The sequence below is a fragment of the Hevea brasiliensis genome, chromosome 12 (assembly GCF_030052815.1).
Source record: "Hevea brasiliensis isolate MT/VB/25A 57/8 chromosome 12, ASM3005281v1, whole genome shotgun sequence".
NCBI classification, from domain to species: Eukaryota; Viridiplantae; Streptophyta; class Magnoliopsida; order Malpighiales; family Euphorbiaceae; genus Hevea; species Hevea brasiliensis.
This window is the reverse complement of record NC_079504.1, coordinates 7,073,855-7,089,893: the sequence shown is the minus strand read 5'-3', so window position 1 is coordinate 7,089,893 and position 16,039 is coordinate 7,073,855. Positions and strand designations below refer to the sequence as shown.

The 16,039-nt window shown below is 39.6% G+C and overlaps 1 protein-coding gene across 5 annotated transcripts; it reads right to left on the bottom strand.

The window, feature by feature from the left end:
• On the bottom strand, positions 1 to 15,737 carry LOC110636865 (E3 ubiquitin-protein ligase UPL2). 5 transcript variants are annotated; one of them, XM_021786726.2, is made up of 17 exons: positions 15,508 to 15,737; positions 15,208 to 15,337; positions 13,441 to 13,536; positions 13,082 to 13,288; positions 6,276 to 12,882; positions 5,067 to 6,106; positions 4,690 to 4,989; positions 4,412 to 4,613; positions 3,599 to 3,876; positions 3,208 to 3,491; positions 1,773 to 2,883; positions 1,551 to 1,697; positions 1,365 to 1,445; positions 1,036 to 1,261; positions 767 to 906; positions 350 to 456; positions 1 to 237 (listed from the first exon to the last, which is right to left on the bottom strand). In XM_021786726.2, exons 2-17 carry the CDS (start codon positions 15,301 to 15,303, stop codon positions 135 to 137), a joined length of 11,025 nt encoding a protein of 3,674 aa, XP_021642418.2. In that variant the 5' UTR covers positions 15,304 to 15,337; positions 15,508 to 15,737; the 3' UTR covers positions 1 to 134. The 5 variants fall into 5 exon arrangements, with proteins under 5 accessions (XP_021642418.2, XP_021642417.2, XP_021642420.2 ...); XM_021786725.2 differs by having other exon boundaries at positions 15,208 to 15,334; XM_021786728.2 differs by having other exon boundaries at positions 15,555 to 15,737.
• Positions 15,738 to 16,039: the final 302 nt, after the last annotated feature.

The following is a 16,039-nucleotide window of genomic DNA, read 5'->3' as shown; positions in this document are numbered from 1 at the left end:
TTTAAAAACTGCCAGAAGCATTTCCCATATCCAATATTGGGCTGTACAATATATTAACAAATCAGATTGTCAAAGCATGATACCCTGTGATGTGTATATTATTTACATAACCATTCCCTTATGACCCACCAAAATCAACCAAAACCAAACCCTTCATTGGCTTCATGAATGGCAAGCAGCAATCTCTCTTCTAGATGTTGTTTGGAAGGATACTCTGGTAAATCCAACTGATTGAAACTGCAAGAAGATTATTCTAAGTCAGAATTTGCATTCCACGAGTTTCCAACAACCATATAAAGATTATTCAACACACGTAAACAAATAATAAGTAATCAAAATGTAAGATTACCAAGTATGAGCCGAAGGCAAGTGATCAGGGCTTCCATATGCCTTGTGTATTTGGAACTTTTGGGAACCTGAGATTCCTTGAAGTGCACTGAAGCCTTCTAAAGGCACCTGGAACAATTTAGTAAGAGTGGGACTTAGACACAAGTTTCTCATTTTAATCAGCAGGAACAAGGGCAGGAAAAAAAAAAAAAGAACAGTCAATCAAAACAACTATATATAACTATAATAGGGAAGAACACATCAATCAAGATGGCAATTATCCTTAAAAGAATTTGGATCTTATTTCCTATATAGTTTGAGCAGTTATATTTTGACCATAAGCTCAATAACCTATAAATCAGTTATTAACAATTGCTTTAAAGACATAATACATCAATCAGGCATAATTAAAATAAAAAAATCCAACAAAAGTAAATACCTTGGAGGTGCCTGTCACAAACTGTAGAAGGCGAGCCTTATCCTCCTTGCTGAACCCTTGAACAACCTCCCAAAACCACTGTATGACAGGGGATGCAGCGCTATATCCAGAATACTCGGTGTTTGCCCTCATGTCATCCACTGAAAGGCATTAGATAAAAACAAGCATTAAGAACCTCAACTCAGATATTGCAAAAATATTTTTTGATGGGGCTAGAAAGGAAATCACAAATCCTGTAACACATATAAGAACAACTGAGAGAAACTCACAATCAATATCTGGAAGTCCACTTATCAACAATTCTAATTCCTTGTCATTAAAAATAGATATCAATTCCCTAGGAATTAATTCATTGAATCCCTCCATAAAGGCATTTATTTGAGGACGAATAGCAGTTGTCAACCGATGCTCCGCAACTAAATCAACATATTGGTGCTTGTTTTCCTCGGTAACTTTGATGTTACGTCCACCAGGAATCAGTTCATAATCTGTTACCTGCATTACGTTCACCAGAATTTATTTTTTTTAAAAAAGCGAGAAAAAAGGAGACAAGTTCTGAAAAAAAAAAAAATACAAGCACATAGGGGGAGATCATTACTTCAGTCCGTTCATACAGTATACGCTTCTCCTCATCAGCATCGATACTGAAAGTAAGGTCCAGAACATCGCTTATATCATTCTGCAAAATCCAAAAAATTAACCAAATAAGCAATACCAACCATTGGAAAAGTTTAGCTGATATGAGAGAAAGCAGAAGCTAAAGAAATACGGTCCCACAGCATACCTCAAGCATCCACTTAAGGTTTTTAAAGTAATGGGGATCAATAGCTTCAATGTCGTGATATGTAACTTTAACTCCTAAAATATGCTTGTAGAAAGATCTAGTGAAATGAACGTCCAACAGTTGCCCATCAAAAAGTGCTTTCCCCACCTGCAAAAGATAATGAGAATCAATAACAAAAACACATGAACTCCTCAAAGAAAGCAAAAGCATCTAAATACTCACAACTCTCCCAACAAATTTGAAGTATGACAAATGTTCTGTTTGGTAAACAGAGTTGGGGTTTGGCTGAAAAGTAGATTCATTTCCCACTGTTGTAAAAAGCAGTGCTCCCTTGTCAAAAATAACCCTGGACAACAACTGATACCATTCCCTTGTAAGTCCGCCAGCATCAATACCTTCCTCTCCTTGAAAATGGACAGTCAGCCTCCCTTTCAAATCTTGGTTTGACCTCATGCGTAGTTGGTTATATGAATCTTCGAGAATGTAAGCTCTTCTTACAGAAATTCTCAAAGGACTTTGATGGTGATCATGCTGATGCTTTATTTTTGATCTAAAGTGAGATCTTTTGTTGTCAAAATCAACAAAACGGGGAACCTTCAGCATGAGTGAGAAGGACTTCTCAAGCAACCCAGGATTTTGGCGGATGAAAGCATTAAGGAGCTTCCTATGTTTCTCAGAAAATTTAACAAATGCAATGTGTTTTTCATCAACTTTCGAAACAGGGGCTGAGATTTTCTGATGGGCAGCAGATGTGCTCACATCTTCAACTTCAGAAACTGCACCATAGTCATGACTGGAACCTGACTGTGCAGTATGCAACTTTTCACACATTACAAAGAAGGACTCGATGTATGGTAAGATGTTCTGAGAGCCTGCAGGCAGAGGAGGTGTTACACCGGATGGTTTTGATGTGGAAGTTCTAGGAAGTAGCAAATCAGGTACAGAATCTGAGTAGCTCTCTATCTTGCTAATGCAAGTGCTCAGCCCCAGCCACAAAGGCTCTAAAGCTCCATTGATGTCGCACAACTGAGAAAGAGCTGCACTTTGCTCCTTCTCTGGAAGAATCTGTTGGTCCTTTTCTTTCTCAACTAGTGAGGCAACAAGAGAGCTTAATGCCTGCAGAACCCTCAAAATAGCAGCTCCATCAGAAGAAGTTGTCCTAAGGAGTGCTTTCACTTCTTCACCAAACAGGCGTAGCTCGTTCATAGCAGATTTAGTAAGATTCTGTACAGCATCTGCTAGCTCATTAATAAACAGATGACAATGAGTTGGGGCAATTACCACCAGCTTCTTCATTACCTCCGCTACAAGAGTATATGCATTATCTGACAAACTGGGAGGGAAAACAGTGCATCAGATCAAACATATGAGATGAATCTAAGAGTCTAAAATAATCAATACTAGCAACAATGAAAGCAAAAGGCAGTTGCTAAAAATATTTTAGTGGTAACAATTTGTCAGTTTAAACCATCTTGCTCACACACATGCACATATACACAGTAAATAAACTTGTAGATGACAAAGATAATAAAGATACAAGTAAGAAACATGGTATTGCATATGCATAAGAAACAAAAAAGGGACATTAATAAGTAATGAGTTGAAGTACACAAAAGCAGACAGAAAGTTTGACTACAGGTCAAAATCTGCATCATACCCTTCTCGTGCCAGAAATGAGCAGAGAAGTCGAAGTTCTGCTTGTGGCAGGTTCAATAGAACACTTTGAGCATCACATTCATTATTTGTACCAGGAGTTGTGGATTTAGAGGAATCAATGGCTGTGGACGATGAATCAGAAGCACTGCCAACTTCCACATTTGTTTTAGCATCTGACGCGAAATTCTGGGGAGCAGATGGTTGTTCGGTACCATCCCCAGATTTATCTGATAAACTTGGCTTGCATTCAGCACTGTCAATGATTACCTCCAATAAGTTAAGCAGCTGTGAACAGAACAAGAAACAAGTGAAAAAATCTCAATTTCAACTGCATTAATATACCAAAATGATTACATCTTAAAAACCAAAACATCAACTGGCCAAACCATCACCTGCTCAAGATGTGCTATGCTTCTTGAATAAAGAGGTTGGTTCAAGAGGCTCAAAAGCAAGGCGATGGATACATATCCTTCCTGACACTGTTTTGCATCTGTTTCATACTCTTCCACTATCATCACAGCTTTACCACGTGATCGATCAGAGCTCTCATGCTGCTGTAGTGCAGGGAGAGGGAGCCTAAACTGCAGCAAAATTTTTGCCACATAGGGATGATTTCGAGCCAAGTAAGTCAGCATCTCAAGGACACGCCGAGATACCAAGGGTGGGACCCCTACAAAGCAAACAATATAACATAAAGGTTATTAAGTACTAATGGTACAAAACATATCTCATGGGACACAAAAAACCCTCAAATATGGCCAAACTTCTTACCCCCAACATTCTAATAAAAAAGGCACTTTTAATTGAACCAAGATTCAGACCTAAAAATCACTAACCTTTTAAAGGCTCCATAACCATAACTAATTAAACTTCATAAAGATCTAAGATCATTATAGAATATAATAGAATAGTGTCAAACTGATTTTCACTTCTTTGAGATGAAAGGAACTCATATTGTGCTAGTGACAGTACTTTCCAAGTGCTAGAATTGAGAATAAAAATCACCAACCATGGTCCATAATAATTTTTCAGAATATTTTCTGCTAGTTATAACTAGCAACTGAAGAGGGTCAATAAATATTTTTTTAAGGCTTCATCAAAAGAACGTGATCGGGAATACATCATATTACCCCGCGTTAGTTTTGAGTGCATTCTAATAGTTATAGCTAGCAACTATAAGAGCGCCAATAACTTGATTACTTTACCATCAAAAGATTGTGGACGAGAATACATCACATTGCTCTGGCAAGCATAGAGCCTATATGATGGCACAGCAGCATTTAAATAATTGGCAGGCCTTGTATCAACCATCAACATGTCCATAAGGATCTTTACAAGAGCAGTTCTTGTTTCACCATGAGCACATAAATTCAAAAGAAGCCTCTGCAAAGGACCTTTATATAATGGCTGCAAAATCATTTATTTATCAGTACCTTGATTAGGATATGGCACAAGAAAAAAAGAGAAAGCAGCTTATGAGTACCTGAACAATGCGTAGCACCCGTATCATTGCTTGAAGCGATTCCGTCTCAACCAAAGGAGATCCATCAGCTTCAACAAGCTTAGCAGTGATAGACCTGCGTGAGGCAGTCCCAGCTCTCTCCAGGCTGTATCCAATACCTTCACCTCGCCTAGAAGACTCACCCCTGCGACTTCTGGGATACATACCAAAGAGCGTACGATTATGATAACGATGTGCAAATCTTTCACGTAACATGTTAGCCTCCGCAACAAGAGCAGGTGTTAGATTAGCAAGTATAGCATCGGACGATGTTAGGAGAACCTGAGGGAAGAAATGATAAGATCTCTTGAAGTTACATATAACTAATTCACATAACTACAACACAACAAATCATGTACCTCTTCACGCAAATCTGATGGAAATGTTGCAATTATAGAGACTGTGTCCATTTCAACTGGTTGACCTTCCAGTTCATGAGATTGATGAAGCCTCTGTGCTTGCTGTTGTGCTAAAACCTCTGCTCGAATGTCTGGAGGAAGAGCTGCAAGGAATTCTGGATCAATATCCCCAGTGTTTTGTGGTTCAGCATTTGAAGGTTGGGCCACTTGACCCTGTTGAGCAGAAAGAACTTCAGCTCGCAACTCCTCAGGAAGGGCATCCAAGAATGCTGGATCGATTGATCCAGAACCAGTCTCACCACCACTTTGCTGTTCCACTGCTGGACCTTCTTGTTCTGCTTCTCTGCTTGAATTTTCTGAAACTTCAGTGACACTATGAAGTGATGCATCTCTCCCACTTACAGCTGTGGAATTCCCCAAAGAAAGATTTGTTCTTCTCGTCCGAGTTGCCTGTGAATCCAAATGCATTCTATCTGTTGAACCTTGCCTTTCTCCACCATCATCATGACCATCAGCACTTCCAATTTCAACATCTAGGCTACGAAGGCTTTCCCCTAGAGTTGCCCCACTACCACTACTTTCCTGGCTAACTGCTTCAACATCTCGGACAGCAGCATCATTCTGTTCAAACTGCATTTCAACAGACTGCAAGTGAGAATCACTTGTTACTGGTCTCATCTCAATATTGACAGATCTGCCCACTGCTACAGAAGAGGGAGGAGGCACATTGCTGCTCCCATTGTTCACATTGTTTTCAACGGGTGTATCAGGCTGTACTGCATCTGGTCCAGGTAACTGGCCAACCTCACCATTGATTTTAGGTTCTGCTGTTGATGTATTCTGATCAGAAGACTTCTCAGAAACTGGTTGCCTCAACTGAGAAACAAGCAACTCCTCAAGGCCCTGTGGTACAGATGCACTAGAACCACCACTTTGCTGGTTATCATCACTCCACAAGTTCAAACGGTGTCCATGACGCCCATTTCTTAGGGATCGGAAGATACTATCCAGCTGAGATGAAGTATTCTCCAAGTTCCTATCTGAAAAGACCATATCATGAGCATTCTCAGGATAGCGAGAGACAAAGGTAGAGAAGAAATCATGTCAACGCTAAATCCAAATTTGCAAGCAGGTTGCAATTTCAAGCATATACAATAATGACGCTATAGCAAAAAATATTACAAACAATTAGTAAACGAGCTCACTCACCTGATTGTCTGCCAGAGGCCGAGTGTGATGCAGAAGGTCCAACTAGAAGGGGATGGCGCAAGGGGACAGCACTGTCACCACTTCTACCAAGAAGATTGTAAATGGATGTAGTTCGGCCCTGACGTCTAGAACCAAAAACTTCAACTGGCATCACATGAAGAGTTTCATTGGGGAAACTATGATCCCTACCAAAAACTTCAATATGATCCAAAACATTTATCCCATTGATGCCCTCCTCCAGCCGAAGTATCACCCCGTCCTCATCTTCCTCCTCATCTTCATCATCTTCCTCCAACAATTCTTCTTCAAACTCATCATCATCAATATCATGATCATCTTGGTCAGTGTCAGTATGGGGCAAGTGATGCACTTCATCCTCTTCCAGATCATTATGCTCCTCATCATCTTCATCATCGTCGTCGTCGTCATCATCATCATCATCCTCATCCTCGTCCACCTCGTCCCCATCATCGCCAGACATCTCCTCATCTTCATCTTCATCAAGAGTTTCTTGCCCATGAGGCTGGATTTCAAATTGTATACCAACAGTATCCATGCCATTTTCAAGATCCCTTGTGTCCTCAGAAGTTTCCTGCATATAGTCATCCTCATTAGCAGGGGCAAAACCACCATCAAGATCTTGATCGTGCTCCATATCATCTGCAACAGCTTCAGATGGACCAAAGTTTTGCACACCATTAAATGACTCAACATGGTCAGCTGACACAGAATCATGGTTGGATTGAGGCACAATTTCTGTGGACTGGGACATATCAACAATATTCTCTGCTCTCCCTAATGGATTCTGAACAGGAGGTTTTGTTGAATTCTCATTCTTCCCAGTATTAGAATCAGCGGTGTTAACATGTTCTTTTGTCACCAACTCCAGAGCTTTGATAAGCCCAGTTACAACTTTAGGCGAGTCAATATGATCCAGATCCAACACTTCAAGGGTTCGAGTCAAGGACTTAACCAGACCAACATCTATAAAAGTGGCAGAAGCTTCCGGGGAGACGTAAGAACCAGTAGGTGTACGGGCAGCCAGTACATCATTGAGAAGATCAATATACGTATGTATATCATTAGTTGGTGGCCTAAAGCCATTGCATGAATCAACAAAGTCGCTGAAAATGTAACTGATCTCTGTAAACACCCTCTTTCTTGCCTCAGTTGAGCGAACACAAGATGCCACCAAAAACTGGCCTGCCCTGGTTGCCAGTTTATGTCTCCAGTCACCATCTAATTTCTTTTCTTTTTTCAAATTTCGAGAATAAGGAATAAACTTGTCAAGAATATGGTTAAATATTCCCCCAGTGCACAAACCAGAAGAGCCCTTTTGATGAGGAGCCCTGCAACTACTAACTTCTGCGTCTCTTCTCAGTAGCACATGAACAGATGAAGAATACATTAACACAATCTCTGTCAAAAGCTTCAGAATAAATACAACCTTTGCAAGCAATGCAGAAGCTTCCTGGCTACTGGCTGCATTCTCCTCAGGAACAGTGACTATGGCCTTTCCTTTCCCCTTGATTGCAGCAACATCAACATCCATGTCAGTTGATGATGGCACATCCTGTGGCACATCTATCACCGCATCATCTTTTGAGGGAGGCACAAAGCTAATAACTACATCCAAAAGAAGCTCAATCACAGTTATAAAGCTCTGAGGAGATTTCCGATGTACTTTAGCACTCTTGGAATTCAAATCATGAAGTTTTCCATACACATTCCCTGGTGCAAGTGTGTTCGCATTACCCCAAGTAGCCTTGCCATCAGTTGTGTGTGATTTATCTTTTTCCAATGCTTTGTCCTTCTCCTTTTCTTTCTCTTTGCTTTTATCTTTCTCACGATCCTTCAGCAACACAATGTAAGGCCTTTCACCTACCATCTCAACTTGGCAAACAGATTGTGCAGCCTGCATAAAAATCATTGGATCCCTGGATATTACAGAGCTTAAAATTAAAAGGAAATTGCGTGGAGTGACCCTTCCATTTGAATGCCTATTAGCAGCAGCCACAAGGCTGTGCTTTATCTCAGATTCCATTGCTTGCTGAAGGGTTTGGGGATCTTCAAGGACATGGCGGATTATAGTAGCAGCAATATTGTCAAATCCAGGAAAAAGGCTACTTGTTGGCAAATTCAGTAGCGAACTTACACCCTCAGCTTCCAGAAAGCAAACAGCAATAGAATGCTTTCTGGTGAGAGAGGAACATAACTGCAGAACAGCATGCATCGTCTCAGATGGAAGCTGGTTCTTGATACAATGGCAAGCAATCTGAATAAGTCTCTTCTGCTCTTCTGCCTCTATTTGCTCTGTAGGTGATCTCAGTGCAGACTGCAATCTGTTTTGCTTGTCCTCATCAATATTGATTGAGGTTTGCTGACTGCTCAAATCATCCCTTTTCAACCGCTCAACAATTTCAGAATTCAGTTTCTGATCCACCTGAAGTAGGCGATCAACAGCAAGAAAAGCAGTTGTTACCCATTTGGGAACCTGACGCTTCTCTTTGTCCACCAAAGCAGAATCCCATCGTGAAAGTAAATCAGACACAATTTTAACCAGGCCATTCTTTAAAGCAATTTCTCGTGCCAGTTCATCTTCATGAAGAATCAAGGCAAAGACATGAAAAAGAGCAGATAACATGGTACTATTTCTGCCATCGGAAGTCAGGTTTCGATCCTTCACTTGGTCAAGAATAAATGAGATGACACTAGACCTATATTGGCCATCACTTTGGGTGCAGATCAACAGAAGAAGATCATGAACTGGGAAAGCAAGAGGCTCCTTCACTTGCAAAAGCTTTATGCATGTTGATAACAACTCATCAACTGGAGGAAGTTGGGCAATCTCTTCCTCAAGCTGTTGACCATTGGCATTTGCATCCTCTTCCTTTATATCTGATTCTGAGTTCCCCAGAGACATGGCAAGTGCACGAGCAAGCTCATCATCTTCTTGAGTTTCCTCAGGGTGGGAAAATAACCACTCCATTGCCAATTCCACACTATTAGATCCAACTTGCCTTAGAGCCTCTTCTGCCCTTGACCTGGAAAAACCCATCTCCACAATGGTTGAAATAGTTGATTCATTTGGGGGGGGACCAGTAATACGAGCATTGCTGTTGCTACTCACATTTTTCACTTCCACCCCGGAATAAACATGTCCAATGATAGAAATAACGGTACTAATGAAATCATTACTGCAATCGGTTAACTGAGGGTGAGTCCAAACAGGAAGCACTGCCTTCAGCACCATAGACTGAAGCACTTTAACAAATGTCTCAGCATCCCGAGGAAAAGGTGAGGCTCCATTTGCCAAAGGTTGTGCAAGTAAGTGCTTTGTAAATGGAGACAAAATAAATGATGATGTCACCAGATGATCCATAAGTTTACCATAGCTAGCTAAGGGACCATATATCCAGGAATGATCTGCATCTTCCTTATCATCCTGTTTGACATTCCAATCATCAGTCTCCATGGGGGATGCAGGGGCCCTATTAACTGCAAAGAGCAATTGACTGGTAGCTTCAAATGTGGTCAAAACTGATTGAACCACTCCATGTCCATATAAGCAATTTACCAATATTGGATTACAAGAATCTGGCCTGTCCAGTAGAATGCCATCAATGAAATCAATAACCTTGTGAAAGTAACGACACTTTGTTGATATAGATACCTCTGATCCAGGAGGACAAGCATGACCGCCAAAATTCATGTGATCCAGAGAAATGGATGCAAAAGTTCCAGCCACAACTTTAGAAGAAGGGGAAACATTCACAGTATCATCCCGCCGTCGAGAAGGAAGTAACATTGCCTTCCCCAACTCCTGAAACAAATGCATAATATGAAAAGACAGTGACCTCACCATGTCACAGCAAGAAGTATAATAGGATCTCTGCTTGTCATATTCCTTTTTACTGGTAGCCCCAGTAGCATCTGAAGTTTCAGAATGATGTGATTGGTGAATGGATCGTAAGCGGCTTGAAGGACCAACAGTGCTTAATCTTTGTGGAAATCCAGTAGCGCGTCCAAGATCACGGTAAAGGTTTATAAGGTCAAAAACCTGAGATTCAATACTCCAGCCTGATGTCCTCCTCCTCAGTAATGGATCAAGGAATTGCCTAAAAGAATTAAATCTTTGCTCTTCAGTTTCATTTGCATTCAGTTCAGACTGTTGCAACTCCGAACCAGAACCAGTACCGTCCTCCTCTATCTCAATCTCAAGCTTTGCATCTTCAAGCAAAGCAATATGCCAAAGAACTTCACGATGTACATGACCAATATCCTCCAAAACATCTTTGCTACCATTTCCAAATTCCGTAAGAAGTGCAGTTACCCAGCGATTATCTTTTGACGCAGCAAGAAACAGAAGAAACTCAACAAGGAACAGCGAAGAAAAGATTTCACCATCTGGTTTTGTCCTAGGGTCCAGCAAAAAAGAACCTGAATTCGCACCAAAACCGGTCAAAGCTTTCTTCAGATGGTCCCGAAGAGAAGAACAGAACGCACGTGCCAGAGGTGCAGAGTGGTGTTGAGTAAGACCCTTAAAAACCATTGCGCTATGTAAAGCAATAGACATCCCTTCAGATGACTGGACAATACTTGGCTGCAATAGAAGCTTCAATAATGTTTCAATTCCCGACTTCTCCACAAATAAGCGACATGTTTCTGAATTTTCCATTGTTCTGTGAAGCAGAACCATCAAATGAAAGATGCACAGTTGAATAAACTGCTCATTACTGATCCCTTCTGTGCCCAAATCAACCCCACCAACTAAACAGCAATGCCCATTATTTTCCCTGTCTCCAGAATCCATTTCCATTTCAGTAACCTTCCCTGATGGCCCTGCAGAATTATTATCCCCGAAGGAAGCAATTCTATCAACAATTTCAATAATTATATCAACACCGGTGCCTCTCAATGATGATACATGACGCAAAAGCTCTTCAACAGCATTTGCCAAAGGAACAATGGCTTCATTCATGGCTAAAACATATTTCTTGCTGGTGAAGATGTCAACAAGAAACCGTAATGCTGAAGTTTCTTTCACAGCCTCTAAGCCTTTGGCATTAAGACATATGGCACCAAGACCATTTGGAACACAAGTAAGAGCCTTAGAAGAAGGAAGTAGCCCGACTACCACCGAGGATAAAAATGCATCTGGAAGACCCATTTCATGCAAAGCAGGGAAACAAGTTGGGTCCTTGTGGATAATTTCACTCATAACAGTCACAGCTGAGTAATAGATGTCACCCCCAAATTTGTCTGCATTCCCATATATCAGCGACAAAGTAGAAGGTAAAGAACTGTCATGGGAATTTAGGGATCTGGTATTATTTGAAGGAGCATGTGTGGCAGAACCAAGTGCCTTCAAAAGAACCTTGATTAGCCTCTTCTGAGAATAGATATGATCATCATTATATCTTGAGAATTCGCCAATGATCATTGAATTTTCATCTTCCCCAGCCAAGCCAATAATTCTATGTACTTCTATCTGTAATCTCTGAGCCAAAAGCTCTACTCCCCCTAATTCCTTAAGCAGGGACACAGCTGAACTACTGTAATCCATGAGTTTTTGTAAGGCTTTGACAGCCAAATAGACAAGGTGCATGTGGTTAGGATCTGAATCTTCCAAAAGAGGTAAGAATGTAGGAACCATTCCTGAACCCCTAACATTACTCCCTGAAGCTGATGATGAAACAATATGGAGCAAATAGAACTGAAGAAGCGCTTCAACAAAGGCAAGAGAAGAGGGATCATTGGAGTTTTTCAAAGATAAAACAGCTCTCTGAAGCACATTCAGTAGAATCATGCGGTTCCCCACAGCAAAACTGATACTAGACCCGCTCAAAATTCGTGCCCGCTCATGGGATGCTGAATAAGCAGCTAACTGAGCTCCTAAGGCAAGCATTGCAAGAGTTCTAATGGTTCCAGGAACAGCTTCCTCTGACCGCACAATCCTAATCAACTCATTTGTATACTCAGGCTCATTAGCGAAAAAGGATGTCAGTTCATCATTAGCATCACTAGACTGAACAAGTACAATGAATGCAAAGAGGCAAATCCTGCTGTACATCCTGCAAACTCTGGGGGAACGAAAAGCCCGAGCATATCTAATTCTGGTTAGCAAAGAAAATTGAAGGTCAAGAGGCACATTATACTGCTCAATGCACTTTTTCATCAATAATAGATCATCTTCCTTCCGTAAATGTAGATCCGTCATGTGTATGACTTTCAAGCTAGAAGAATTTGCATTGCCACTACCATCCCTCATATTTTCAGAATTGAGACTATGCAATTCAAAATACAGGGTGGAACCAATCCTGCATTGAGACTTGTCATGATCATTTTCCACTTCAGATGGGAATAAACACAACCCTTCTTCTTGACTTCTCTCATTTGCAATGACACATGAATACAAGCCCAAGCCCTCCTCCTTGCTTCCCCAGCCCTGTGCAAGGGACAGGAGATAGCTGTTTACTGAGCCACATCCAATCAATTTCCCACTCCCATGCAGTTTAGAGGGATTAATTTTCACAAGTGCTGAAAGCGTCTCCAATGTAGCTATAAGAACCTCAGGGTCTGTGGATGCTAGCAGGAGCTTGAAATGCTGAAAAGCCAAGTAAACAACAAGAACATATTAGACGAACAATTATTGCATATGCTTGTAAATATGTTAGTACTTAAAGTGAATATGTTCAATAAGTACTTAACAAACATTAAAAACTAATGGAATGGATAGAACATATTAGCCTTCATGATGAAAGAACGTATTAGTCTCTGGCTCTATCAAAATAATAATAATATACCTCTATGCCATCAAATGAACTTTTGTTATGGCAATTCTCTAAAATTATCTGAATCACTCGTAGTATTTGCAAGACAGCATGCTTTGGAAATGGACTATCATTTTCTGAAACATCATCTGACAGGAGAAGTTCATTCCTACTAGACAGGTATGTCTTGAAGTAAGTATCAAAATGCAGAAACAATGGCCTCCAATGATGAAAATTACCCTGCAAGTTAAAGCCCCAAATAAGCAAAAGCAGCTAAAAATAAAGAAGAGGAATGGATTTGTTTCTCTCTCTCTCTCTCTCTCTCTCTCTCTCTCTGTCTGCGTGAGAGAGAGGAGGGAGGGCTCCATACAGCAGGAAAAGTGTGCCTTTACCTTACTGTACTCCCAGCGAAAGCCAGAAAGTGGTATTGCTATATCTTGCAATGGACTCTGTATCACCTTGTCAATGAATGCTTTAATTTTAGGAGGCTGCAAGTAGCAATACGTTAAGACCTTTAAGAAAAACACTGAAAGAGAAGATAATTAACATTGATTTCAATACTGATTGCCAGAAATATGCTGTCAAAATCCATCTACCCAGATTTCAAGAAAGGAAAGGAAAAAACAAAGTCAATAGCCAGCTTTACAGGAAGAAATCTTGCTCCATATAACAGATATATGATAAGCAGCAACATTCAACTTCTTTTTGATGCAGGACTGGAGTTCGTTTTGGGTAAATTTATTTTAGCAAATAGCAATGTGTCAAGGTAAATCCCAAACTTAGATGAGACTTCAACATAATAACAAAGTTTTCCGAATTTGCAATGACAAATGCAATATCCTGCTAAATAGCAATTATATAAATAAGTTTATCCTAAAATAATGGTATAAATGAAATATGCAGTCTATCATAACAAATACACTGCAAGCAAACATACAAATACGACATAGCATAAAAAAGATAGAAACTAGTCAAATCATGCATAGCTTCAAATAGCTCAAAACTCGAAAACCATAATTATTAAATTCAAATAATCCATCTAAAATCATTGCAGATCCTTAGTTACAACAAAGGGAATATATAAGCTCAGGCATCGAGTTTTGGGTGTTGAACAAACCAGGGCTAAAACATTACATGTCCTCCCATAAGGAGAACAACATAGGCCAATCAAAGATGGAAAATACCCAGGGCTATAAGTTGAGAAATTGTGCAGTTCATCATAACAATGCAGATCAATAAATGCCACCTGTTGGAAATGGTTTTTCAAAAATTTGCAGGCAGGAGCACAGCATCGTCTCAAGATTTTTTACACTCACACAGACGAAGTTGAAATGCACTATTTCTTCAAAAATATATGACATTTTTTTTAGCAAAAGTTAGTAATTTACAATGGCATTCAATTTGAGCTTAAAATGTACACTACAAATAAGATAGAGCTACTTGATGTAACAAATGAGTTTAAGCCACTCACCCCTCTTCCAGGCCATAGTTAACTGTGTTAAATTTAGCAATGTATAAGTCAAGACAACATAATTGAACCTTCCTTATGTTTCTTATACACTGTATTGTCAGTATTCGAGAATTGTTACTTTAAAAGATGCCATGCGCACAAGCTACCACAGTCAATGTACAAAAAAATAAACGGAAAGAAACCAGTAAATTACTTTTATTTGATCAATGTCCACACTGACACTTGAGGCACAACTGTAGTCAGGATTAAGTAGCACTGTGCACAACTATGACAAACTTCAAATAGTAATTCCAATTTGAATGGCCAACCAAAAACAATAACAAGAGATACTTAGCAAGCTCCCATGAGATTAAACCAAACCAAAAAAAAAAAAAAAAGGAAATAAAAGTAATCTTGTCTATCTCCATTGCTTCATAGAACAAAATCAATAGACATTCATTGTGGCACCAATCATATGATCAAAATGATCGCAGCACTAATTACCAAAAGTCAGTGGCACAACTAAGTAGTCTCTCATTAAAAATGGTCAACACAAAATTCTAATGGGTTCACCAAACAGTTCTCAGTATTGCAAAACCCAGGAGATTAAAAGCAGTACAAAAACCAGATAAACCCATCAAAAAATAAACAAAAATTAATAATTGCAACAAAAAAGGGAACCCCTCCCTCCAAAAAAGAGTGAACTCACAGGCTCAGAATCGAGTTTTATAGAGGGGCCAATGACACTTTCACCAGACAAAAGTTGCCGAAGCCTCGACGGCAAGCTCGATCTTATCGTTGCCATCACACCTCGTCTTCTCTACTTTCAACTAGTACTGCTATAAAGCAAAACCCCACCCAACCAAAACAAAAACAGAGAAACAAAATTAGAATCGGAGACTAAACAGAAAAGAAATCCCCAAAACAAACAGAGCCACGATCTTGTAAACATAGAAAATAAGAACGAACAGATCAGATACGAATAGATATATAGAAAGAGACAGGAAACCTGAGAAAGGAGAGAGAGAGAGAGAGAGAGAGGCGATAGATGCATACACATCCGAAGTATGGACTGTAGAGAGATAAAGGAAGAAGGAACAAGAGGAGGCGAGAGATTGTTACAGTCTACAGAGAAAGAGAGGCGAAACCCCTAAAGCAAAGAGAAGAAAAAGTAGAAAGTTCTGGGGATGTGTTTGCTTTGTGTGATTTGTGTTTTGGGTTATCAATTGATATTAGTACTTTAATTGATGAAAATTTGTAATTAGGGAAGATAAGAGAGAGCGTTTTATATACACTTTTAGAATCTTTTAACCTCTGGCGACCTTCGTTATGCTTTTCTGTATTTTTATGGGTTTTTTTAATAAATCACAGTTTAATCTTTAAAATTTAATAAATTCATAATTTAATTTTTATATTTTTAAAATTAAATAATTTAATTTTTTAAAATTTAATAAAACCCATAATTTAAATTTTATCGGTATAATTTTATTAAATTATTATTAATTTTAGTAAAATTATTAAATTAGTATCTTTATTTTTAG